Source organism: Melospiza melodia, chromosome 9 (assembly GCF_035770615.1).
Source record: "Melospiza melodia melodia isolate bMelMel2 chromosome 9, bMelMel2.pri, whole genome shotgun sequence".
Taxonomy (NCBI): domain Eukaryota; kingdom Metazoa; phylum Chordata; class Aves; order Passeriformes; family Passerellidae; genus Melospiza; species Melospiza melodia.
The window spans coordinates 13,273,621-13,300,362 of NC_086202.1; the positions used below are offsets into that span (position 1 = coordinate 13,273,621).

The 26,742-nt window shown below is 38.9% G+C and overlaps 1 protein-coding gene across 6 annotated transcripts in view; it reads left to right on the plus strand.

Annotated features, from left to right (window-relative positions):
* Window positions 1-26,742, plus strand: part of BTRC (beta-transducin repeat containing E3 ubiquitin protein ligase) — a 115,015-nt gene that overhangs the window by 12,807 nt on the left and 75,466 nt on the right. For 2 of the 6 annotated variants that reach the window (XM_063163333.1, XM_063163335.1), the window contains exons 2-3: window positions 3,793-3,861; window positions 14,523-14,630. The exons of 1 other annotated variant lie outside the window; for it this stretch is intronic. In XM_063163333.1, coding sequence (XP_063019403.1) covers window positions 3,793-3,861; window positions 14,523-14,630 — 177 coding nt within the window. The remainder of the gene's footprint in view (window positions 1-3,792; window positions 3,862-14,522; window positions 14,631-26,742) is intronic. 3 more of the 6 variants (XM_063163334.1, XM_063163337.1, XM_063163336.1) reach the window with 2 other exon arrangements.

Genomic DNA, 26,742 nt, shown 5'->3' on the forward strand with positions numbered 1-26,742 from the left:
ATTTTCGAAACAAATTGCACAGTAAAGAGGCTGATATTTAAACTGTATAGTAACCACAGCTCCAGCTGTGACTCAAATCTTGTAAGCCTTCAGGGGTTGTGTTTAGGCTTAGAAAATAGGAACTCAGGCCTGTAATTAAATGTCCTCTGAAAATCAGCCTTGGTAGAGAGTGGAGAGGGTACCACTGAATTTTAAATTACTGAGTTGTTCTCAAGAATCATTCTCTTGTTCTGGGCCTTGCTAGGGACTGCAGAAATCAAATGGATTGAAAATGGAAGAGTAGATTACTAAAGGAAAAATAGTCAGGGGTTGCAGACAAAGAGATGAGCGAAGTAAGCTATTTTGGCTCCCCAGTTTATAGACAGATGCAATATATATAATTTTAATACATGGCTAACGTATAGAAAACAAGTTCTGTGGACACCAGAAAGACTAGAGAGAGAGTTAAGATTTCATACACAATAAAATTGCATTTCAGAACTGTGAGTGAGGTGCTGATGTTTGTGGAATAAGCCATCTGGGATAATGGAAGGCTCATTTTTAAAGCAAGGCCTCAATAATAAACATTCATGTCTTGGAAAAGGAAGTAGACTAGGTTATATTACAAATTAGCCACTCACCTAAATAAAAATGTGAAATATTCAAAAAATAGCATGATATAAATAAGCAGGTAGAGTGCTTTCAGAGTTACATTTTGAGGAAAGCAATCACTGTTGATGCTATTGAAAAAGAGAGAAAAATTCCCCTAGCAGCCTGACTTCTAGTCAAGGAAGACGCTGGAGCAGATGCTAAGAGAAAATACTGTGCTTATGAATGGTATTGAACCATGAGCATAAACGATGTGTGCTCATGGAAATACAAAGATGAGTAGGTCTTGCTGGGCAATTAATTGTATTGCTGGTGGAATTGCTTTGAATAGATCATAATCATGGAAGATTTTAGTGTTGATTTATAAATTAATACAGCTTCCAAACAAGACCGTGTTCTGGATCCCACATATTTTTAAGGCTGGGGGAAAGAGAGGCAATTTTGTTTTATTTTTTTAAATTGACAGTCCTCTTACAGTCCTGTCTGCTGTCATTGGGATACTGCAATTCAGAATATTTTAACCAGATGTATTACTTTAATTGCCTCTCTCTGCTGAAGAATGCATTCCTAGGGGTCATTTACAAGTGTGCCTTGGAAAACCAGAGAAATTCAGAATTCAGGAGATTGGCTAAACTTTTACAACCAGTCATCAATCTGAGAAATTTTAATTAAAATTTTCTGTTGTGCCTATTTTGATGTAAATGGGGACTCACTTGTGCAGATATCCCACTTAAATGGCATAAGCAGCAGTATGTGGGTAATGGCACACATACCTTGTAAATACTGGTGAAATTTGCTTCTCTTCTGTGTAGTCTCTCATTTCTTCTTAAATGAAAGTAGGTTTATCAAATGCAGAGGAGACATATCTCTGACAAATACAGTATTAAGGATGAGTGGTGGGTCTTAGTTTCTCCTATTTTTATGTTTCATTTGTCAGCATTGAAAAATAAATTGAGTTTACAGTAGCTGCTAATCTACCAAAAGTCTCCTGATTGCTTTTATTACAATACTGAAGCAACTTTACTTTTGAGTCACAAAAAATTGTGTTGGTAAGAGTTGTCTAAATAGAAATGCATTGTTATCTTTTCTACTGGAAACACTTCTATTGAAGAGTAATCCTGTTGCTGGCAACAGATCTGTTAATACACTTACATATTTGCAGAACCAGGGTCTTCAAATTAAATGGTTCAAGTCAGTGTCTTTAAATCAATTATCCAGACTGCTCTGGCCTGATGGGCTACCAAATGTTAAGCAGCCTGCTGGTCTGAAGAGCTTAACTGTTATCTTTTAATTTGTGGTTTAGGTGACAGAACCACAAACAAATGAAGTAATTTTTCACAATTTATTGTGAATGCAGTTTGATTTTAGCATCACAACAATTTGTTGTGTGAACTTGGGCACATCTGAGACTGGTATTCAGGTCTCTCTACTTGTGACACTGATTTCAAATTATTGTTATTTCTGCTTATGAGGACTTTCATGTGCTACTTTGAAAAAAAGAAACTGAAGCACTTGACCCAGAAGTAAAATATGTATTTCTGTAGGGTTCTTGCTAGATATGCAGCACTTGGTATAGTTTCTTCCATTTCCAGACCACATAGAAATGTCAAGAGCTCCTCTCAGCAAACCTGTGAGGTGGGTTAAACGAGTGTTGTCCCCATTTTACAGTCATAGAGAGACTAACCACCCATGAAGTTAGTGCTGAAGGAGGCTTAGGTCTTGGAGGATGATGCTTCTAGCTGTGGAGAAGTCTCCTAAAACAGAGTTTGTTAATGTGTTAAGCATTGCAAGTGCAAACACAGCAGGTGAATGCAGTAACCAGACATACTTGACTTTAATTTATCAGCACAATGGTGGTTATTAAAATTCATGTTCAACTGAGATCATTGGCTAGGACACCAGGGCATAATCTTACTACTACTTTGAAAGATTTAGGAGGATTTAAATTTAAACTGGAGAGAAGCAAAAATAACAAGTGCTTAAAGTATACTGCAAAATCCTGAGTGTGTACTTCTCTTTAGAGGCAAGATTTTAGTCCATTCTAGTTCTTATTTTATTTTCAAATTCCAAGGCTGCCCACCATAGGTGTGAAGGTTTGTCATTCAGCCTTGACACTTTTTTCTCTCCAACAAATTGTGGTTTTTGGTATTACAAGTACCAGAGTGGGTGCAGTTTGTGCAAACTAAATATTGTGTTGACTCAAGAACAAGTGAGAGTAAGCTTATCTTCAGTAGAGCTAATCTGAAAATGAGTAAGCTTTTTCCAGCCTTCCAGGAGGAGTGAGTGGTAGGGGCATACATCTGATTTGGGGGGGAAGTACTGTGAGTTAAGAAAGGGATTATGAAGTTGTTTCAAGAAGTAAGAAAAATCTCTGGACTTGGTGTTTGCGGATGTTCTATCTGGTCCTGTTGCTTAGACATGATTTTAATTTCTAAGCATCTCCTATTTTGGGGGGAGGGGAGGAGGAGCACTTGAATCCACTTGAATGAGGGAGTATCTTTGAACTACAAATATATGTCTTGTCAGACAGTGTTTTGGGGTTTGTTGCATACTGCTTCCTAGCTGTAAGTTATGTTATAGATGTTTTGTGTTTCTAGAGCAATTTGGTGTCTTGCCTTTTCTTCAATCCAATAAAGCATGAAAGCAGTAAATGGGGGGGAGATTATATTTGTCTGTCGATTTGAGGCAAAATTTTTGGCCGTAAGTATAATAACCTGTTACCCTGGTATTAAGGCTGCACCTCTTCAGGAATTTTCTGTCATCTCTTCATGTTGTCCAGTGTCCGGTCTGATCATGTTGAGGATGGTAACTGTGAAAACATTCATAGCTTGACCACTGCTGTTTTGACACCATTTGCTTTTTATGTAGTGTCAAAAGCGTTAGCGACCATTAATCTTTGCTGTTGCACCCATCACAAAGGCTATGCTTCTCCAAGTGCATTTTTGTGGAAATTAAAAAAAAAATACCTATATATATACTGGACTGAAATGTAAAATGGTGTAAAACATAAAAATGGTGGCTTTATTAAAAAAGTGTTCTTGAAGCAGCTGATATCAGAGCAGTAAACAAGAACTAATCTGGGGACTAAACCTTCATATGATGCTTTAAAAAATCTGCATTGTTTAAAGTGCTCCAGAATTTAGACTTAGGTTAGCTAGGTCCCAGTGTAAAAGGAGGTCTCTCTTTATGTCTATTCTCTCCTAGCCCCGAATACACATGCCAAAAGATGGATTTCAACTTATATCTTCTGGATACCAAGCATGGCTAAAGCAGGTTGGACTGTATTATTGTTATTCATCTCATGTGAGGGACCGTGTTAGACACCTGTGCTTGTCTCATTAGTGAAGTACATAAATGAGGGTGTAATGAAGTTACAGTGCCATGTTAGCTGATACCCCTCATAGCCATCACTGTTCTGTGTTTATGCATGCTGTGTTTGTATAACATTTTCTCACCAGTCTGATGAATGTGCACTTCCTGTAAATAAAAGTTCAAAATGCAGTCACCTGGAAGCGAAGAGGGTCAGAGTCTGAAAACAGATCTACAACAACAGCTTGAATTACAGAATTAAAATGGGCCTTCAAACACAAAGCTGCATGGTGGTGGTGCTGGTAATAATGGGGAGGCCACTGGGTTAAAACTCAAGAGAATTGCATCTAGCATCTAATTCAGATCTGCCTGGGTGAATCAAGTATGGACACTTACTCACATCACATAACAATTGTGCAGTTTGACACAGTCTGACACTGTGGGGAGTCCCCACTCGGAAGTGGCCAAGTGCTATATTACTCTGGCTATTATTAAAGGCCAGGCTTTAGATGTCTCAGCAGTCTGCCTCTAGCAATTGCTGTCAGCTTTTCACTTTTGTGAGTGAAAAATCCCCCTTCAGAAAAAATAGCTTAATTTACAAATGGCCTGTACTGATCTGTTCTCTGATGAACATATATGATGAATCCTGTGTCCTTGAGAATACATGGCTTAAAGTTGCTGTTTCTGTAGAAAGCCAGAATGTGTTGTTATGGCAACAAAAACTGAAATATGAAAACAGCACAGATAAGCTGCATCCTGTTGTCATGGCAACTGCAGTTGTGAAATGACAAAACGTGGTGGTGAAGGGATCTTCAAGGTGGTGCTGTGAGCCCAACATAAACAAAGAGCCAAGTCACTTGAGCAGAGTGTGAGAATGAAAAGCTGCACCAGCAAATCCCCTTAAAATATGAGAGTTTCATTGAAGGTGCTAACAGGATGGTTTTGATAGTCTCCAGTCTTGTGTCAGTATCTTAGAAGCAGTAGGTAGCAATGTGCTTGGGCAAGCTGCTTACTGCTGTCAGCTTACTGACAGAGCTTCAACACCAGTTAGAAGATGGACACCAAATCTTATATTTGCAAGCCATTTCTTTGAATAAGTGATGTGCTGCAAGGGTGAACCGTGCTTTGGAGCTTCTTTCCAAGAGACCGTTTCTCTCTCTCTCCTCAAGTCCACTCCAGTGAAGGTCAGTTGGGACACTGAAGCTTCTGTTTTCTTGATTTAAACTTTGCTGAGCCGGAGGCAAGGTGTCTCAGAGGAATCTCAACTCTGCAATTATTGTCTCACAGAGCTCAAGTTTGTTGACCTATGGGGCATGGCATCAGTTTCTGTTTCTAATGTGGATTGGGGGAACAATAGGAAGAGGATTGCGTGGCTGTTCTGTTTTCCTTTTACTTCTGAGGCCAACAGAGCAGCCTTATATTACCAGTTCTGTGATGCAGGTGGGATATATGCTTTTTGGACTCTGAAAAATACCAAGGGGGTAAATAACCTAAAATGCACAGTAAAATTTCCAAGGAGGCTTTACACTAGGCAACCTCAAATAATAAAAGAATTTGCACTTTTTGAAAAAGATATTTTTGGTAAGCATGCTTTCCCTTTGATTTTTAATTTATTGATATTCGTTCTAAAGTCTATCTCAATCTTCTTACTCCTTGATCCAAGGAAAAGTTATAAACCTGTGCTTGTCATCAGCAGATACTGTCGTGGAAATAGCTTTGCTATTCCAATTTCGTGCTGTGATTTCACCACAGGAAGTATAAGGGTAAGGCAGTTGATACAAAGGCTGGGAAGAGCTTTCATGAGAAGCAGAGAGGTAAAATTTTTTTGAGGTGAGTTTGGTTTGGTGTAGGATATCTATCAAAAGTACTACCTGTAGGATTCCTTAAAAGCATGTATTGAAAAGAAAGCCACTCTTGGTGTATGTAAAAGCATAATCTACATTTGCATCCAGATGGAATGGGGGCTGTGCATCAGGTTTATTCTCCTGCTGTCTGTATTTTTAACCAGATCCTAACTTAATGATTTTTTTTTTCCTCAGCGTGGCTGAGTATTGATCTGGTGCCTGACTTACACAGGTTGTGAGAAGTATCCCAGTAACATATTGTATTAATGTGGACTAGAAGCAGTTTAGATTACAGATGAGGTGGAGGAAGATGGAGTTCTGCAAGACTGGACACATACTATAAATATCCATAAAACTGACAATTTTATCTAAAACCAGTGCTGGCTGCATTTGCATATTTTCAGCCTTCTTAAACTGGAGATAATAGTTGAACACTACCTGAGCATGGGTTGCCCACACTGATGTCATTACCCTCTGCCCTTTAATGGCAGGTTTTATATTTAATGTTGCTGTGCTATAATGGAGAGTTGTGTTGTGTTTTTATGTGGGCTAGAGGAAATAGAATACCAATGGCCAGAAATACATGTTGCTTTTGGACAGGCATTTTAAGTAACCTGCATTGTTCTCTTTACTCTAGCTCTTTCCTGTTTAGGTGTTTGTCTTTCTGTAGAAAATGCAGTTGTTTTATTCAGCCTTGATCTTTGTTTAAGCTTTTGACTTGCTAGCAGTCTGTAACATCCCATCACCTGGATGCTGCCCCTTTGGAGACAAGCCACAATTGACTTCCAAAGGGAGACAGGGAGGGAATGTTTGTGTATAAATACAGTCAATAGACAAGATATTTTAATTCCTATATTATATGGGCACTTTCTATAATTTAAGCCAAACTATGAAACTGGGCAAGTTAAGCTAATTAGGTAAAACACTTACAAAAGCTTATTTTGATTACATAAACAGGGAAGTAAAAGTATCATTTTTAGGTGGCTTCAGAAACATGGTAATTCAGAGTTAAAGCTAATGCCTCCCTTTTCCATAGCATTGTGAGCAAGTATGCATCACGTAGGATATGTAATGTAATGCACTCATCTGAGCCTTTCTGCCTCCCACTGTCTTTTTGTAGTAGAATTTTTAAAGCCAAGTTATAAACCTGTAAATGTGTTTTATGCTGGAAATTCTTGGTGATACCTTAACTAGATTGGTACCAGCAAAGGCCAGTATAATCAAAACAAGGCACTTCAGATATTAATGGTCTGCACTTCAGTCAAGTCAGCTGGAAAAGAGAGCGTAAAAACCAGGACTGTGGTGAAACCAAGATTCTTCTGCTAAAATTGCACTTTGCTGAGAGAAAAATGAAATTATTCTGGATATATTTTGGTTTTGTAATTTTGTCATTTAGCATCCTTTCCTTAACTTCTAAAACATCTATTTTCAGTGGATCCATATGCTTTTTAAAATTCAGATACTAACTCCTTGGGTGGAAAGTTGAAATAAGATTTCTTTCTGCAGTTCATTTATTAATACTTGGCACTCATATAGTACATTATGTCCTCAAAGCGCTATGCAGGCATATCACTTATCCTTGAAACGCTTTTGTGTGGTAGGTGCATAACAATAACTCAGAGATTTTTTGGAATTAAATAAAGCTAGAGATGAGGGAAAAATCTAATGAAACTTCCGTTTCATATCTCCACCTATGTATGTTTTTTTCTCTGCAGTTTGTGTCATGAAAATAGAGAGAAGTTCTAGAAATGTTCCAAGATGGAGGGGTTTCAACACATTTCTTAGTATGCTGTGTTACTCTGCCCAAACCCATGAGGAATTGTTTGCTATTGATCAGGCTTTAGATGCAGAATTAAAGAATCATTAGGTTTGGAAGATATTTCTAAGATCAGACATAATGGAGCTTAGGAGCAATTCTGTTTTCTTGCTTACAAAGAGCCAAGTCCACTTGGTCTTGTAAAATCTCTGTTTTAAGGCTTCACATAGTTTCATCTTTAGACCTTGGTGAGATTGCTCTTACTAAGTTTGTTGTTGTTTAAAGAAGCACACACAAGTCTCTGCAAGTTTTACTCCTTAAAGTAGGGTATGGTACCTAAATCTTAAAAGCTCTGCAGTTGCCCTGCTTTAGGTTTATCAGCTTCATGCATTGAAGAGCTATAATTATGAAAACATTAGTATTGTAGAGTTCAGATGTGATCCATATAAGTTTCCTCAAACACTTGGCAAATGAGGATCTTGTACACCTTATAGATGGAAGCTGGAGCATGTCATTTCTGTTGACTTGAAATCACAGAGGTTGAACTCCAGTAACCACTCTTGGGGAAAACATTTATTCACAAATCATTTACCTAAAAGCTGTGATTTGATCCTCCCAGATCCCGCTCAGGTAAGTTATTATTTGGATAATCTGAATACATAAATCCTTTTCCATGTGTCTTATTTTGATATTTAGAAGTAGTTAGTGAACTGGAATATCTTGTAAGAAGTTACTGTTAGCTAGGGAGTTACAAGAAGGTTAGAGAAGAGTTTGCGTAATGTGTGTGTTAAGGAAAATTTACTGAGCAATTACAGGCAAAGTGGGTGGCTGAAGGAAAGAGAACCCTTTACAGCAGTTGGAGTTCTGTGTGCACAGCAAAGCTGGCAGAATGTGGTAACACCCTGAGGGTGAAGGGGAAAACTGCTGCATTGAAGTCAGTGATCTGTACCAGGGTAAGAAGTCCAGTATTACCTAAGTTTGGAGTCTGGGAAGAGTGTTATAATTGAATCTGGTAGCATGTTTCAGCCTCTGATTTGTGAGATCTAATTGTTTGGAAGTCAGACCCTGGTTGTGCCAGAAAAATACGCTCAGCTTTCCCAAAGTGAAATGTTGGTTTGCTTGATTCATGAAAAACGGTCCAAGGGTCTTTAATGAGACAGCTCAGCTTTTGTTATAGCAAAGCAGGAGCACAATTACTTTGAATCATACCCATACATGCTTGTGGATATGTGACCAAGGTGTCTGAACACAGTAGAAGGTGAGGAATCGTGCAAAGCACTGGTTGTTACAGCAGCCACATCTGGCCCTTCACCATTTGGGTGCAATATGTGCAGTTAGAGCTGTTGGTGGGCTGGTTGAACCCTGTGAGATCCATCTCATGGTCACACTCCAAGGATTACTACAGTTGTCTCTTCATTTTTATAAATTAATTTTCGTATGTGGAAAGACTTTCAAGAAAAACTGCCAGTGATAAAGTCAGAATTACCTAGTTATAAGTATGGCAAACTGGTCTGGGATGCAAGGAGGTGCACATTTTAACTGTATGGCTTTTGACTGTTGTTTTTTTGTCTTAATTAAGACTTACAGCTTTTAATGTTTTTCTTATCTTCAAGTGAAAACAGGCAAAAAACTTTCTCCAAAAGTTATGAAAGTATTAATTTGCTCTGAGACATGCTAGTCTCTTTGGTAAGTTCATAATTGGGCAGAATTTTTTTTAAAATGCATTTTCTTGTCTCTCAGGTATATAACTACTTCATAACTGGTAAATCTGTATTCATACGTTAGGGTTTTTAAAGACATATTATTTACACAATTCACTTGAATAGCTCTTCTGAAAGCTGTGTGGCTCTCTCATGTAATTATGTATTTAGTATGCCTTGCATCCATTGTTGGGATAGAGGAAAAGAAAAAAATAACTAAGCCCCACAAAATCTCTTAAAATAAATAATAAAAAAAATTCTCATTCTGTTCTGACAGCTTTTTTAGAAGTTGTATTATATACTTTTTTTTTTCAGATAAGAAGAGCTACCAAAGCTAAAAAAATGAAATATGTATGACAGATTTTTTAATTGCAAAAGTATACAAGATGCACTGGGAGTATTTTTTTTTAATACTTATATATATTTAATCAGAAAACACCTCTCAGAACAGTAGAGGGAAACATAAGAGATACCTTTTCATTTTTATGTGTATGTGAGAGGTTAAAAGAATGAAAAGTGGACCAGGGAAAGGATCCAAAATAATCTTTTATCCAGAAGTAAATTTCTGGAATTGTTATTAAGTTTCATGAGACCAGCATTTGTAATGTAAATAGCAGCTGCCTTATCTGATATGTTTCATGCAATGTGTTGCATTCTGTGGTGACAGGAATAGTGCAGACTGAACACAATGTGAAAGTGATGTATGTTATATTTTTGGCATTGGCTTAGTTAAGTATGTGGCCAAAAAAGTATAAGAGGAACTGAGTGAGATTGAAAGGTCTTAAAGTTTGTTCTCCCATTTTTTGTGGTGTATGATAAAAATAATTCTGAATATTAGGAATCCTAGTAAGATCTGAGCGTGTGTTTGATAAAGGATTAAAATTCCTTAGGCACATTTCCTGAGAATTAGGTTTTATAGAGCATGCAGGAAACAGTAGTGGGAAAGAGACTTTCAGGGAGAATTGTTTTTGCCAGCCATCCCATATTTACTTTCTGAAGTGGTGATCTGTCCCCTCATATCAAGCTCACATCTGTTTATATATTTCTAATACCCTTCAGAGCATCCCGTATGTTTTATCTGCTCCAGTTTGGCTGGTAGAATTTCTAGGGCCCCTTTTCCCCTCGTGTCTTGGTTTTTGTAAGAGTTAGAAATTGTGATTGGTTTATCTTTAGAGTTCACCTGCTTAAGGTGCTGAATTCTGTACTAGAAGGGAAACAATTCTGAACTAGGGAAGGACTGCAATAGATGTGGTTAGCATCTGAAATTAATTTTATGTACAGTACACCAAACACCAGCCCTTGGGGAGAAAATTTGATTTCCTCTTTGGCTTTGTCACTAATTTGTGAAGATGTACAAAAAGTTGTTAGGCTGCCTGTAAATCAAAGGTGTTTTAAGTGCACAGGCTATCATAAAGTTCAGTACAGGGTTCTTACAGGGGTAGTAGGTAATACCTCACTATTTTTAAATGTGCCACAATTAGAGACAGTAATTCTGCACTACTGTCTAATTAATTTCTTTGAAGTGACTATGAAAAAAATATCCTTCAACTACTGTTTGATTTTCTTTTGGTCATTCTTGTTTTACAGTGAACTCAGTATAGTCAGTTTATGCTTTCATACCTGTGCACTGTAGTTGTGAACTGTAGTAGTTCAAGAACTTTATTTTTCCCTGTGTAGAGCCACTTAGTTTTACAGGACAAGGTGATATATTTCTGACCTGTAACACAATTTACTAAAACTGTGTTAGTTACCCCTAGTATATTGTATTTGCTGAAGGACTAGAAGAGAACAAATTTGATAAGAAAAACCCAGTCTGAAATGGTAATGTATAATCTTGTAATGCAGTAGCAAAAAAAGTAAATAACCAATTTTTAGCACTGGCAAAAATTTAGCCATTGAGTGTGTATTGAAATTTGTCTTTAGGACATCAGATAATTGGAAGAGAGGGTAGACTATTAGAGGCAGAACATCTGATGTAGTCAAAAAATGTTCTTGCAATATAATTACAAGAATAATTGAAGAGGTTAAAATACATCTTCCCTTCAGCTAATGGTTACTGTCCACTCAGCTCAGGCAGAGGCTGTCCATGCTTCTAGACTATTTTAATTTAAAGTAAGGCAAACCCATTTTAATCACCAGTGGAGCAGCTGGAACCAGCCTCTGTCAGAAGGAGGATGCTGGTCTTGTTTGAAACTGTACTCCCTGTGTTTGTTTAGTGGGAAAATGCATTTCAGAGTTCAGGGAGTGGGATTTTAAAATCAATTGGAAAAAGAAATTGGGTTTTTCGTCAAATAATTCCCTGTTTTATGCCACTCAATGTGTATTAAAGATGCTTTGCTTTTCTAAATAAAAAGCTTTGCGTCTCTGGGTCTGAAAGTTATGCAGACATCGAAGTATTAATGCAGTTGGGAGTTAGGAAAGTAAAGGGATTGCTGCATCCTGGTCCAGTACTTAGCAAGCAATACCAGCATTCCCATTTGGCTCTGGTCCAAGCACTGTGCTTCTGTATCTTTGTTTTGATGAATCGATGTAGATTGACTTGAGTTCAGGAGAGGATTTTTTCAGTCAGCTTTCAAGTCATGAACATTGAGGCCAGTCCCTTGTTTGTGGAGCTGACAGTACAAAAGTGAGCGTTTGACATGTGGCTTGCTCAATGCATGGGGATAGAGGCTGTTGAGATTTTTCAGAGATCAGGCTCTAAATGAAGTTGTTCTGGTGGGTCACTCATCTGATTTACACACAAGCTGTTTCTATTGAAGCACCTGGGGCCTTTTGTTCAGGCTTGTGAGTAAGCCTCTTTCAGTCACCAACAGTAATTTAGTGTCTCTGCTTCATTCAATAGGTAAAAGGCAAGTACGGGAATGACATTTCCTTCCACACTGTGCAACTTCACTCTTATGTTTTTGAGATAGGTAACAGAACTGTGCCACTAATGTAGATTTTGTTATATACTGGAACAGATTCAGAAATCATCTTAGGTATTGGTAGTTTTTTACTTTGTACTTCCTAACTCTGGAACAATACTAAGTGGCAGGAGTGCATGGGTGAGGAATGATATCCTCTGTTGGACAGAGAGCTCTGCAGAATAGCCCTTCAATGTTTTCCTTTGTTATTGTGGCAATTTTAGAGGAAGACATTTCATTGCCCTGTAAGTTCCCTGGCACAATAGAGTGCCCTACCTGCAGATTGTAATGACTCTGACTTGAGCTGTAATCTCACGTAAACCTTGAGTCAACTTAAGCTTGCCTTTCCACTGACAGAGTGCTCCTCATTTTCCTGCCTCTGTACCTTTCCATGCTTGAGTCAGTACAAATATTTAAAGTAACCTCTTTTTTTATATTATCAGCCAGTTTTAATGGCAATCAGTTCTTTGAGTTCATTATCACAGTACAAAAAACATGAGGCAGCCCCAGGGATGGGAAAGCTTGAGAATATGGAATAAATTATAGCTGTGTGAAAAAAAAAAAGTCATCCCATATTTATTTTGTATTATGTTATGAATCCTGGGATGGATAATGGTAAGCAGCTGATCCTCACCTAGTGAATTTGCTCTGCATCATCAGAGGAACCATGGAGTGAATCTCCTGTTACTGTGATGTTCTTGGAGACTAATAAGCAACTTTGATTTAAATAAATAAAATTGGTGAAATGCTTAACCATGGATGTCCATCTCATGTATTCATTTTTTAAAAAAAGGTTTTTGTCACAACAGCTTTCAGTAGCTGTAGTGATACATATTACATTGCAAAGAAAAAAAATGCTGGCATTTGGAAGGTATTTTGTATGGGAGTGTTTAAGAGGTTAGAGTTGTGGACAAGGAAGTATGGCTCACTTTTGTAGCTTGTTACAATACTATGGCTGTAATTTTTTTGGCTTTAGGAGGGGCATTACATACAAGTAGCAAGTTCATGTGATATGTAGTACTATGATGTACTCAAATTCTTGAGTTTCAGTATCTTTGTAAAGGGAAGAGTTGTTTGGTTGGGTTTTTTTCAAATGAAAATGCAGTGAGGAATGTATTTTAAGGTATCATAAACTTCAGTTGAGAATGTTTCTATAGGTTATATTCCCCAGCAGCCTTTAAATACTATTTCTGGAACAGCAGTGTAAATTGCAACAAAGTACAGCAAAGAATGTGGTGACAGACGAGGTTAATCTCTGTGTCTGTCTGCACAGGACCAGATTATGGATGTTGGTGATCACCTTTCTGCTCATTCAGAGATGGGTTATGTTGCTCTTACATACTCATTTAGTGCAAGATTGCGCAAGGTTTTCTAGCCCTCTCAAGAGCAGGAAGAAACGGAGGCTCAGAAGGCAGCTGTCATTTCATACCCATTCCAGCTGCCCTTTCCACTCAAATTTCCTCCCATCCCCTCCCCCTCTATTAAAAAAAAAGAAAAAAAGTGGGGGCAGGATTGCAAAAAAAGAAGAGTATGAGGGTTTAAAATCTCCAGCAGCTAATCTATCACATCCTTCAGTTTTCATGGCTATCTGCCAATTTAAAATACACTTGTTTTTTCCTGCCTTGCCAGTAATTAGACAAATGCAGTACTGCTTATGGCATCAAAAACTCTGTGTCTGGTAAAAGCAATTGCTATCATAATGCATCCCTAAATTTAATAGTAGTGGTGTAAAATGAATAAGCAGCTCTCTATTTCAAGGGGTAATGGCTTTAACTATCAAAATGGCTAGTATTTTCCTTGATTGGCTGCTTTGGCTCCTTTTTTGTATTTCTGTTTGTAGGAACTGAATCAATTTATTACAAAAATTGTATTTTATTTAACAAACAACAAGGCAAGCAGAAACATGAAACTCTTAAAAAGTGTCACAAACTTCCTATTCACCTTGGATCATAGGTTTTTTCTGTTATTTAGGAAAATCCATTTATTGACAAAACACAAACCTTTTTATTTTGTCCATTTACAGGCAAAACACAAACCTTTTTTTCCCTGCAAGTATTAGACTTAAAGTTGTCGTTTACTTTTATGCTTTCCTTGCCCAATTGCTTGCCTTGTGTTCTGCCTGGAGCATTGCTGTGGATAGAGAATAGGTCTGATTAATTGGAAAGAAACTTTCTATTACTGGGAAAACTCAACGCGTTGTTGTGGAATATTAATCAAAATTTACTTTCTTGATCCATAGTGCCTTTTTTTTTTGCTACTATGCCATCTGTAAAGCTTCTCTCAAGGAAAAAGATGCTTCAGCAGTTAGTGCTGTCTTAAAGGGCAGTTGTGTTGATGCCATTTGGCTAAGCCTTAAAAGTTCCTGTAATCTGTGCCATCCTGTCTCATACAGCCCCATCTCATAGTTGTCCTTTCTCTGCAGTGCTCTATGCCCAGATCTCTGTGGCTGGGCTGCTCCAGCCTGGCGGACAGCATGCCCTCGCTGCGATGCCTGTATAACCCAGGGACTGGCGCACTCCCAGCTTTCCAGGTACTTTCTGTCTCTCCCCACTCCTTTTCTCTCCATCTGTGTGCGTGTGCATCTCCTTTACTTGCCTGCTTGACCTCTATTTATTCTGGTTCATACTCTATGCCTCTCCTCTGTCATTCTGATCTCTGGTATTTTAACCCATCTTGTGTAGATTCAGGGCAGCTGGGGCATTTCCATTTACCTTTGATATAATTATTTTATCTAAGTTGGCTTGATACCATCATCTTTTTCATTGGTTTTAAATTGTGTCAAAAAGATACCACTTAATTATATCTGGCAAACAGCATCCATCACACCGTCTCCAATCTGGCTGTTCTGGCTACTTGTGATTCCCCTCCTATCTAAATTTTCTGTGTGCCACTTGAAGGACTGAGAGGGTGAGTTCATTGCCATGATGATAATTGACGCCAGAAATTCTTTACTTCAGCTTTGTTAGCAGGAGTCTGGACATTTTGACTACAGAAAATTATTATCCAAGTAAGCTGTCAGTCAAAAGGCAAATAAAGGAAACTTTTTTATCCCTTTGATCTCTGAGTTTGTTAGATTCAGGCTTTTCTCTGTCATCAGTCAGTTTTCTGCCAAACCAGTTTGTTCAGACCCTTTGGGTGACCAGTGAATCTTAAAAAATGCAGACATTCTCCCATGGGTAGAGAGTAAGGTGCTGCGTGAGCATCAAGAAACCTAGACAAGGCTCTCATGATCATTGCAAGCATTTTTGATGGCATGTGGACATAACAGCAGAGTCTGGGCTCCAGAGATATTATATTCACATTGGAAACTGAGGTGTTTTATAAACTGCAGTGGTTGAGGACTTAATGAGTATCTCTGCAGAGAGCATGTTTTTTTGAGCTTACTGTAGCATGAACATTTACTTTGAGGTTTATGCTGCTAGATTATGCTACTGCTGGCCTAACCTGTGGCAGAGAGTTTTATTTACCAGCATCTTTCAAAACCAGAGAAAAAGAAAAGGCCAGAATCTTACTGAAGTTTTCACTTGTTTTGGGGTAAGTTCCTTATGCTCTTTAAAGGAAAGCATGCAAAGATTATTTTAAGTTTTACTTCTTGCTCCCAGAGTTAGGATAGTAATGGAAATAATCCTCTTAGTCCCAGAGGAGGTTTAAGTGTCTTGCAGCTTTTTGGTGCAACTCTTTTTGCTGACACAGCAGTAGCACTGATGGACTCTGGAAGGTGTCCTGCCAGGCCTCCTTTGCTGATCCAAGCTTTTAGTGGGGCTTTCTCTGGGGGAGGGGGAAACACGACTGTTTATTAGTCTAAGAGGACTCTAGAGACAACAGACAGAGTTTAGACTCCTAATCCTGATTTGCATAATTTGACTAAATCATATGGGCCTAATTTTGAGCTTTTGGCTACTGAAGGAATCTCAAATCTCTTTAAGCTTAGCAGTATATGGAAAGTAATTTATAAATTCAAATTGAGACTTCTTCCTTTCTACTTGAATTATTTTTGATTACTTAAAATAGGCATATATTACAAAAGGAAAGATTAATTTATTTAAGCTTAAGATGTCCTTACTAATGGTAGATATGAGCAATAACTGTTCTGCTAATGCAGTGCATTGATATTTGGGGTCAAATGAGTCAGCTGCACAGTGATTCATTGTGCTGGGATACTGGTAGGACTGACATTTGCATTTCTGCAGATTTTGAGAGACATTTCCATGTGTATTTAGTGACTATGGGAATTGGGGAAGTATGTCCTACTTGCAATGGTAAACTGGTACTCTTCACTGAACTCTGACTGTTGTGTTGAGGAGCACATTTACTGCCAGTTGAGAGAGAAACCACATTGCCAGCAACAGCTTCTGCAGCACTGAGTCATCCACATTTCAGTCCATTTTTTTCAATGGGCTCTGATTGATCCTCATTAGCTTGCATGGTTTGAAGAAAACTCCCCTCTGAGGCATGGCTTCTGCATTTTCCAGTGCAGAATGGAGTGGTTTGGAGCCTGCTTGAAGCAGTGATGTTGCAGTATTTCATCATTCTTTAATGCTTTTTTTTTGGTATCAAATCTTCAGGAAAGCATTAAAGACTTTCTTGTAGCCCAGTGAATTTTCTCATATTAAGTTACTTTCTTTATTCCATAGCAAGCTTGAAGTAACTGGAGAAGCATATCAATGTTCTTTGCTTGTGGCAAAAGAGAAGATGCCATCTGGAAGGCTACTTAGTCACTGCTGAATTTGTCTAGTTATTTACATGCCTGCCTTCAGATGCTCAGACAGAAATGTGGAAAGATGCTCTTTTTGAATAGCTCAGTTAAAGTCTTGCTGACTCCTCATGGGGAGCATTGGCAGGTAGTTGATTTAGAGATAATTCTGTTAATATGTCAAGTAACTTCATTTTTCTTCTTTGTGTTTTTATTATTGGAGGCAGGTGAAAACAGGATCTTCTGGTTCCTCAGCCCTGTTTTTAGGCAATCATCCTGCAGTGGGAAAGGCTTTAAGGCTAAACCCATGAATAGGGGAATAAGGAGCTAGAAACAGTTCTTTTTTACATCTTTTATCTCAAAGGACTTTGCAGCTGATAGCCTATTGTGTAGCTGAATTTCATAGCAATCATGGTGGAAGATGGCAGCAGATTGGAACATGAACTCCTATAAGGCACTGTGGGAAGTGGTCAAGTCAAAGAGGGTATTTTAACAAGAAAAAAGGCTAGCTATTCTATTTTCAGTGTCTTGGATGCCAGATATTACAGTACTGTTAATCTTCAAAGCAACTGAAAATTAGGTTGCATATTGGTTCTCCTAATAATAAAAAATAAATTATACAGAATATGCTCTTTTTTCTTAGAAATTTGTGCTTTGGAAGTTTACAGATGTGCCAACGGGTGCAATGTTTTCATGACATTTTCGATGTGAAGAGAATTACTTTACCTGTTAAAATATTTTTCTATGCATGCTCACAAGGCTCTATTTATGTTGCTTTTCATAGTTGAAGCTCTTTGAAAATTCAAATTTACAATTACACTCATCAAGTATGCCAAGGGAATGATTGTATTAATCCTTCCAGGTCGGCAGAAGACCAAAATATTTTCTTGAATTAATTTCTGTAGACTGTTGTATAAATGAAGAGGCTTGAAGAGGAATTTGAAAGTCTTGCCAAAGATTTTATGTATTGCCATAATAGCAGAGAGCAGTCCGCCTCTTCCTTTTTACCTAATTCACAGCCAACACAAATACCAGCTCCTGTTTAGATTGTAGACTTCTTGGGACAAGAGTCATGCTTTTACTACCTTTGTCTGGAGCCTGGACACAGGTGGAAAAGAAGAAAATTGTCTTGTCAGCTTCATTTTGCCAAATCTGAAACTTTTATTTCTGTAACAGGCTCTGGTAGTCAAAGGGGAGGATTAACTTTTGTGGTGGAGGTAGCAACGTCTTGTTGAATTCAGAAATGTCTCTACAGAATGTCAGAAATTTGCATTTTGTTTTACCTGAAGATCTTGGCCATAAAGAACTACACCTCAGTGTTTGTCAGGTGAAGGGGATGATTCTGCTTGGTTTTGCAGAAGTGAGCATGCATGTGAGACTTCCTTAGTCTGGGCTAAAAGCTCTGTCCTGGGGAGGACAGCATGGGTGTACTGTGCTAGGCAAATTAGAGCAAAAGGGAGTGCACTTGAGGCTGTGCAGGATGGATGTGACCTCTATGGACTGAGATTACTTTTGCAGAAAGGTGAACGTGCCAAAGATGTTAAAGGTATGCAGTGATGGAAGACTGTTGTCCCTGTGAGACAGGCATGAACTTATTCTTCAAATTACCTTTACTTTTTTTTCCTAATGTTCATATTTTTGTGTTACAAAGCAGAATATTTGTCAAAGAAGCATTGTCAGTGTATTGGTAGAAACAGTTGTGTCTCTAAATTTCCTTTGGCTTGTTCGTGCACTTCTGTGTTAGAAGTTGACGTTTTATTGCTGGAAATACAGTGTAAATGTGAGCAGTAGTACATAATTTCTGGTTATACAGGAGGTTAGAGCTGGAGTCTTGGGGTGGGCAAACTGCATGCTCAGAAATGTGTTTGTGAGAAATACATTTGAAGGAAATTGTTTGGCTTTGGAGTCAGTGTTTGCTGGTGTGCATAGTTCTGTCTCTAATTGGGAAAGATATGGGGTGTCCAGTCACAGACTCCATCAGCACGGAGACACTAAGCCTGCTTTGTATTCACCCTCTCGCTCAGCCTGTGGCCGTGTGAAGCCTGCCCGGGGGCTGTTTACAGTGCACCTCTGAAGCAGAATCCTAATTTTGGTGACTAATAGCCAGAGCATGTGGCTCCAGCACCCCCCTGGCTGGCAGCAGGCTCTGCCCTGGTTGTGAATGTAGTTAGGTGGCCCCCAACTGTTTACAAGACAGCAGAGGTGAGATCTTTGATTGACAAGTCAGAAATGCATTAGATCATTCCTCTGCCAGTCTCTGGTTCATGCTGTTAAAAATGTCAGCCTCTCCAAGTTTGAATGGCAGCCCGAGGGCCTCAGAAGCTTTTTGTTTTCTGAGATGGAAACACAAATTGGATGTGTGCCTGAGCGCTTCATCCTGGGCTGTAATTTCATCTTTTAGCTAAGAACCACAAGGTACATGAGCAAAGCACCCTGTAAACAATAATACTGGGGAAAAAAATAAACAAGGTCGTGTTTCTGGTACGTTGATCCACTGGTGTCCTGACCTCTATCACATTGAACATCTCCACTCTGATTGCTGTTCCCTTTGGCATTACAATGAGAGGAGATAGACTGACACAGGAGGCAAAGATTTAAAGTTGCAGTGCTGTTGCACATTCCTTGTATTGGCTATGAAATATTGAACTGCCACAATGTGACACCTGGTTTTTTCAGCAAAGTTTCTTGTTGGAGGTGTTCAGCAGCAGTCTTTTCTGTTTTTCCTTATTTTACCACCTGGCAGGAGCAATTATAAAGGCATGAGAAACAATAAAAATGGAGCAGAAATGAAGCCAAGTCGCATTTTTGTGATTGCCTCCAGCCCCATTTGTAGCTCAGGCTTTTGGGAGCTTCATTGTAGGAACACCACGATGGTTAGCTTAGCTGGAGATATCTTTAAATAAAGTGCCCAGTGACTACAGAAGAGCTTTCTTGAACATTTTTAGGATTTATCCCTCTTTAAATCTGGTGATGTTGTCTGGCTGGGTGATGCTGGGGAGCCCACCAAACTCAGGGAGTTGCCCAGGGTGTGCTGCAAGATCTTAGCTCACGGGTAGTAGCAACAGCAAGAGATATTTTTCTCCTTTCAGGTGGCAAAGAAATGAAGGGGACTAGAAAGAAATCTTTCTTTGTGGATCAGTGGGATGGGTTTGGTTGTTTTTTGTAGCACATCACTAATTTCTAATTACATTGAGTAATTACATTTAGTAACAGAAATTGGCATTTGTTCTGCACCCATATTGATCCTCAGAAGTTCCATGTGCTTTTATTAGCTCTTTAATCTGAGTATCAAGAAGTGTGACAGTATCTCTCACTGAGAAATACCACCTCAGTGTTTCCAGGACAATGATTAATTTAAACTGCATCGTAGCTACAAGGCCTCCCCCTCCATCAGCCTGGGTAGTGATGGTCCGGTTACTACTAATGTGCTTTTCTCGCTAAGGTGAGGGCAAGGTTTCTAGCACACCAGCACCGGTTTGACTGTTGCGTTTAAAAAATGAAACAAAACTCATCCGAGTTTTCCTTCCTCCCTCGTTAGGAGTCAGGAAGGTGTGCAAAGCCGTGGTGACAAACGGCATATGCAGCGCCGCGTTGGAGGCATACAGGTATCTTTAAAGCTAGCTCCGGTTCCTCCGGATTGCGAACATCTGCTTGGAGGTATTGTGGAGCTCCACAATGCACTAATTGAATTACTCTTTTCTGGAGTTGCAGGCTGCGCTAATTGAATTAGAAGGCGGCTGTGCGTGTGCGCGCTGGGCGCGGGCGCGGCGCGGGGCGGGGGCCGGGCCATGGCGCGGACTGTGCTGCGCTCCCCCGGCCGCGCCCGGAACTGCAGCCCCGGGGCTCGCCGGCCTTGGCTGCTTCGATCGCATTGCAGCGACTCTTCCGTGCTGCCCCAAAGCCTGCATCTTTGTCCCTTTCTGTGCTGAAAGGAGGCTCTGAGGGGACCCCGCTCCAAGCCCCTCGCACCACTCATAGATGGTCCAGTGCGTTTAGAACCAGCCTAGTCCCTGTAAATCGCCCCGTTATCACTTTGGATTTGGTGGCTGGGAGGACTTTGGAGGGAGCCGGTGGCACAAGATCGAGTTGTACCTATTTGTGCACGACTGGCAAAAAGATAACACCAATGATTTTAATTTAAAAATGCAAATACGGTATTTTACAATAAATTTGGAGAAGTCATGAAATACTTTCTTACCTGCATCTAAATTTAAGCAATGTTAGAATTCAGTCACTCTTAGGAAATATGCAGAGATAGTTCTGAATAATTCTGTATAAGGAGAAGAAAATGAAATATTTCTTCTCTGAAATAAGGTGAACACACGCAAAATTTCAGGGAATCAACCCAAACACTCTCAGTAGAAGAGCACTTGCTAAATTTTAAAATTCATAGCTTGAAGAAGTACTTTGCTACACTGCGTCGGATAGATTTCAACTTATTTCCTCTGCTTTCTGTTGGCTATTACTTACATAGTGTGTAAAAATACTCAGCTATTCTCTTTCCTGTATTCTTTCATCTACAGATAACCAGCTGACTCACTTTTCCATAAAATCTCAGCTATTTTCACTCAGTTTTATCTGTGTTTGGTAGGTCATTCTCATAAACATAAACCATATCAGAGACAAGATAGTATTTATTTTGCTTTAATGGTTTCTTATATTTTGTTAGATTTGAAATAAAAATAATTTGCTAGAATATTCTGCAAACTAAGTAAAATTAAACTCTCCTTGTTCAAATACGTAGCAAATATTCTGTGATATGCATGATTCTTCTTTATGATGTTTGTATATTTGCCCTGTGTCTGGTGATGTTAAACAGGGCTTCTAATTACCACTAAGAATTGGCAAAATTGCTACTAAAGTTATTTAACAACCAGCTGCCCCTCGACATAAAATGCAGATTTTTTTGTAAAATAGATGAAACAGGTTTTTGTTGCTTTTTGAGGAGAATTCCCAAAGAAGTTTGTACTTTGCGAATTCTGGTTTTTGGATATTATTTATGTTTATAGTTGTTTCTCTCTAGCATTTTTTAATATATTTCCTTATTTAAATATATGTGTATGTGTGTGTATAAGTACAAAAAAAATCAGGATTTCAGTCTTCTTGGCTCCTTTTCTACGCAGTCAGGTAGACTGCTTCTAGTAGCCATTGTGAATGAAATAGCCAAGTAACTCATTGATTGTACCCAAGTATTTATTTAGGGCTCATGTCTAAAGTTCTTAAATGGCTACCAATATAGTTTGGTACCATTGTGGAATTTTCCAAATTGTGTCTGTGTATAGCGAGATCAACCATCGCTTTTTGCCTGCCTTCTACAAAAAATCCCTGTGATTTATTCCCTCAAAATACAACCATATATCCAGTGAACAAAGGAAGCAACTCTTCATTCAGCCAATAAAGCTGCATACACTTCTACTCTTTCAGGAATATACCTTGCTCTTCTATCACATCTTTAGAGTAATAAACTGTGCAGCAACCCTTTGATGTAGGTAATAACATTTGACCTTGCAACACAGTACGTTCCCTTGTGCAAATGAAGACAAACTTAACACGATGTTGTGGTGGTTGTTCATTAAAAAAACCCAAACACACACACACAAAATTAGTGTAGGATTACACACTTATATCCAGTGCCTTCTTTTGGTAAAGTCAGAAGTGAAGATGGTTGTGGTGAGATTGTCACCTTTAAAATAATGTGGGAGTGAATTTGGTGCTGCCTTAAGAGGCTGTAAATGGGAAAGAATCTATTCCATCCAGTGTATAGAGTGCTTTTAAAATCAATCTATTTCTAGAAACTAAATTGTCCTGGGACCAGCTCTTGATATAAAAATTCATAGAAACCTGTTTTTCCGAGTGTGGTAACTTCTTGCCATAGTGTTGTAGTGTTAGAATTCACATTGGCCAGGTTGTTCTGTAAATTAAACAGTGACAGCTTCCCTCAGGGGAACAGCCAATGTATTTATGATGATGTGCTGATTACACAAAATACACTGCAAGCAGAAAACAGCTGCAGAGAACAAACCTCTTAAAAGAATACAATTACAAATAGCACCCTCAGTATTTCTAGTGGTGAGAGCAAAATACAGCATGCTAATGCAGGCTTCTAGTTTGCTTCCAAAGAAGAAAAGAGATCTACAGAGAGGAGGCTGAAGTATGGTTGGATGCACACACAATGCCAATGTGGAGCAGCACATAATCCCCTCCTGAAGGTGAAGGGCAAGAACACACCTCAGGCCTGCTTTTTAGCTGTCCTTGTTGCTTAAAATTCCTGTGACTGCAACTCCAGCAGCACTGGCTGGTGAGGTGTTGGGGCTCTCTGGCTTGTTGGTGTTTTGACTTCTGTGGTTCATACCCTGTGTCCTGGTTAAGAGCTGAGACGTGATTAGATGACTAATTTGTGCTACCAGTATGACCATTATGAAACAGATCATGGGAGATAGTATAGGGAAAAAAAAAAAAGGCCCTGGTTTAAAGCTGAGCTTTTTTTGCTGCTAATTATTGCTTTGAGGGAACTTTTGGAAATAAATTCCAGTTGTTTGCAGTAGCCTGCAGTGTTTTGTTTTTAAAAGGTTCCTGTTTTGTATGTGTGGGGCAAGGTCTTGTACAGTTCAGTTTAGGATAAGATGAAACTTGAAACATAGTATTACTGGAAGATAATGGAGGTGGGACTGTGATTGTAAACTCAGGACACAGACACATTAAGAGAAAAAAGTCTTCAGCTGGAAACGAGGAATGAGAAGTAACTGGAATTGCTTTGTGTAGTGTGGCCGTATGCAAGAGAGTTGTGATAAGAACCACTGTGGTGGGATTTTCTGTTAGGGCTTTTTGAAAATGAGAAGTACATGGCAGTGGCAGCTCCCACAACTGCTAATGCCTCACTTTGGAGGGATGCAAAAGCAAAAAACCTCCACAAATCCACAGCACATTCTTTTTTTGTCTGAGTTGATCTGTCACACTTAAATCGTTAAAATATAACATTCTACTTTTGGCTATGCCGTGTATGTATGTGGGAGAGTGAAAATACAGAGAATGCCCTTTTCATCCACTTTTTCAGAGTCACTGATAGATAAGAATGATGACTTAAAAGTCTGGAATTACTGGTGTTAGCTATCTTTGTTATGTTCTGGGACTGTATCAATAAAACATATTTCAGGCAAAAAACCTACCTTTTTAAAATGAAGAAATGTTGTCCTTTCAACATACAGATCTGATTTTAGAGCAGATGAGCTAAAAGCATTGGTACTCTAATTTGGAAGGACTTAATTCACTAGCTTTGAAGAAGTATCAGGTTTTCCAGCTATGGATTGCTGGCTTGTACTAATAGACTGTTATTCATCTGTCTGCATTTTCTTTAAATCGTTTTTGAGCCTGTGTGTGTTGTCCTGCTCTGCTTACATGTATCCCATGTGGCAAGAGGGAGTTTTGTATAATCACCCTGCTTTAATCAATAGAATAATTGATAAACCAGATAAGATTTAAACTGATTACCTCCCCGAGTAGAACTCCCTGAGGGCCTTGGACTCTCTTAATTTTGACATGTATGTTGTGTACCCCATGGATGAAGTGCAGTTTGAATTATCTGTTTTTATTTGCTTAATGATGGGGAGGGTGTTAAAGTCAAATGTTTAATTAACCCAGCAATGGGCTGCGCTGTCACTTACACACACATCCAGCTGATTGAGATATCTCACCGAGAATACTGAATAGGAATGATAATGTGGCACTGAGACGGAAGATTGCTTTTTCAATCCATTTGCTGGGTCACTGCTTTGAATGTCTTACTGGATGAAAGGCATTCAGCCTGGAAAAAAAATTCAGCATTTAAGTACATTTTGTTTTCCTGGCCCCTTTCCACCAAGAAGTTAAATAAAACAGATATGCTGTAGGTTTAATAAGCCATTCATGTTGTAGCAAAAAAGCTGCAACTACTGGATCTCAAATAGGCGGTGGTCTAGAGTTGTATCGTTTCCTGTAGGAACAAAATGTTTGCCAGCCCCAAGGTATCTGAAGGTGAGAACCTATGTGCATCTTTATCTTTCCTTCTTTGGCTGCTTGGCCGCCTATTTGATGATCTCCAAATCATGTCCAACTCTTTTTTCTTACCTAGTGCAATGAAATTTAAAATAATACTTTATAACTCCTAGTTAAAGAAAATGGTGTTGTAGAGTTGGAATTATTTCACAGTGGTAGAAGCTAGTAGTGAATTGTTAAATTTAAATATTGCAGGAGGGGCTGTTGTGTTGCCAAATTTGCTCTGGCCAAGTCAGGAGAACCCAAGGGTTTGTTTCTTGGGTGGCAGCTGTTCAAAGGCTGCAGTGCTTGCTAGCCAAATATTATAATGTGCAGTGCCTAATCTGTAACTTTCAATTCTTTTATTAGAAGATTATAATTTTTTTTGCTTAATTGATTGAGCAATCACACCTATTTTTCATATCTGCAGTGAGGTTTTTCAACAGCACTGTATGGAGGTAAACACACCCTGTATTGGAAGGTAACTAAATTTGCCTCATAGCCCAGTGGTGTGATTGATGCTTCTTGTGATAAATGTAGCTCTGGAAGCTTGAAAAAGCACCGAAGCCTGACTGTATGGACTAATTACTACTGTGAGGCACATTGGGGAGGTGGAGCTGTGTTATCCACACTGCTCGATGGTGACTCCATAGGTACTTTGAACCTGTTCCAGATTGAGAACCAAGTAGCTTTGGCTGCAGGGTCACCTGGCTCACAGTGTCAAAGACAAAGATCTGGGTGCCTCCACATTTGGTGGTGTGGACAGTGTGCTGTGAATTCCCATCAGTCTGACCCTGCAGTGACATCACTGAATCCCCATTTCTTAACAAGCGAGCTGCTTTAGGAGAGAAACTGTGTCTAAAAAGTTAACAAGTTTTGTTCCCCTATGCTGTCATTTTTACTTTGGATAATTTGTGCATCATGTTTTTGTTTTGGATCTCATTTTCCCCTTTTCTGCAATAAAAATAAGGAAGGAAAAAACAACAAGTAAAGCATAAAACAGTACTGTGAGATGAGGATTGTGTGGTTGATTTAGGTGTTTGGGAGTGAGAATGCCACAGGCTCTGAGGAAGGGATGTGATGACAAGTGCAGGTATTTTGTCCGTTTGACAACAAAGCTCAGAATGAGAGGTTTTGGAAAGGGAAAATTATAATAATAAATGTAGATGATGACCAGGAGTGAGAGGGGAGGGGGTTTTATAGTCAGGCCAGTGAGATGGCATTGGTTCTTCTAGAGAAATAGCTTTAAAAGTTAGAAAATAGTGCTTGAAGAAGAATGATTCCTATATAGTTTAGATCAAAGTTACAAGGTGCTTATGTAGCTTGAGTTACAAGATATCAATATAACCTGATATATATACATAACCTGATACCAATATAACCTAAATAATGACTTTTTATATATTTATATAACCTGATACCTATATAATCTGAATCATAGCTTTTTATACCCATATAACCTGAATTATAACTTTTATACCTATATAACCTGATATAAATAACTTTTGATACAATGTAATGACTAGTATATGTTTAACTAGTTGCTTAATGGTGAGTAGACAAAAAAGAAGAAGAAACCTTGCCAGGTGGATAGAAACAGATAAGTGTAGTACTAATGAAAAATTGGCAAGTGCAAAGCCAGTTAGCCACAAAACAAAGAATTTAGGCTGGTTAAGACCAGACAGACCAAGGAATGCTGTAACTGCGCTTGTTCCAAAGACAAAGTTGAAAAGTTCAGATGTGAAGAAGATCATGGAAGCGTTCATCAAAAGCCCCCAAACTCCCCAGGCTGGGTGGCACAAGCGCAGTGCAGCAGAACTGTCTGATAAGCATGAGCTCATACGATGTAAATCAGTTCTGGCACCTGTGTGATGGTGTTGGAGTGGCACAGTGACACGGAGCAATACTCACTGTGTAGGTGTAGCACAGCACTGGGCAG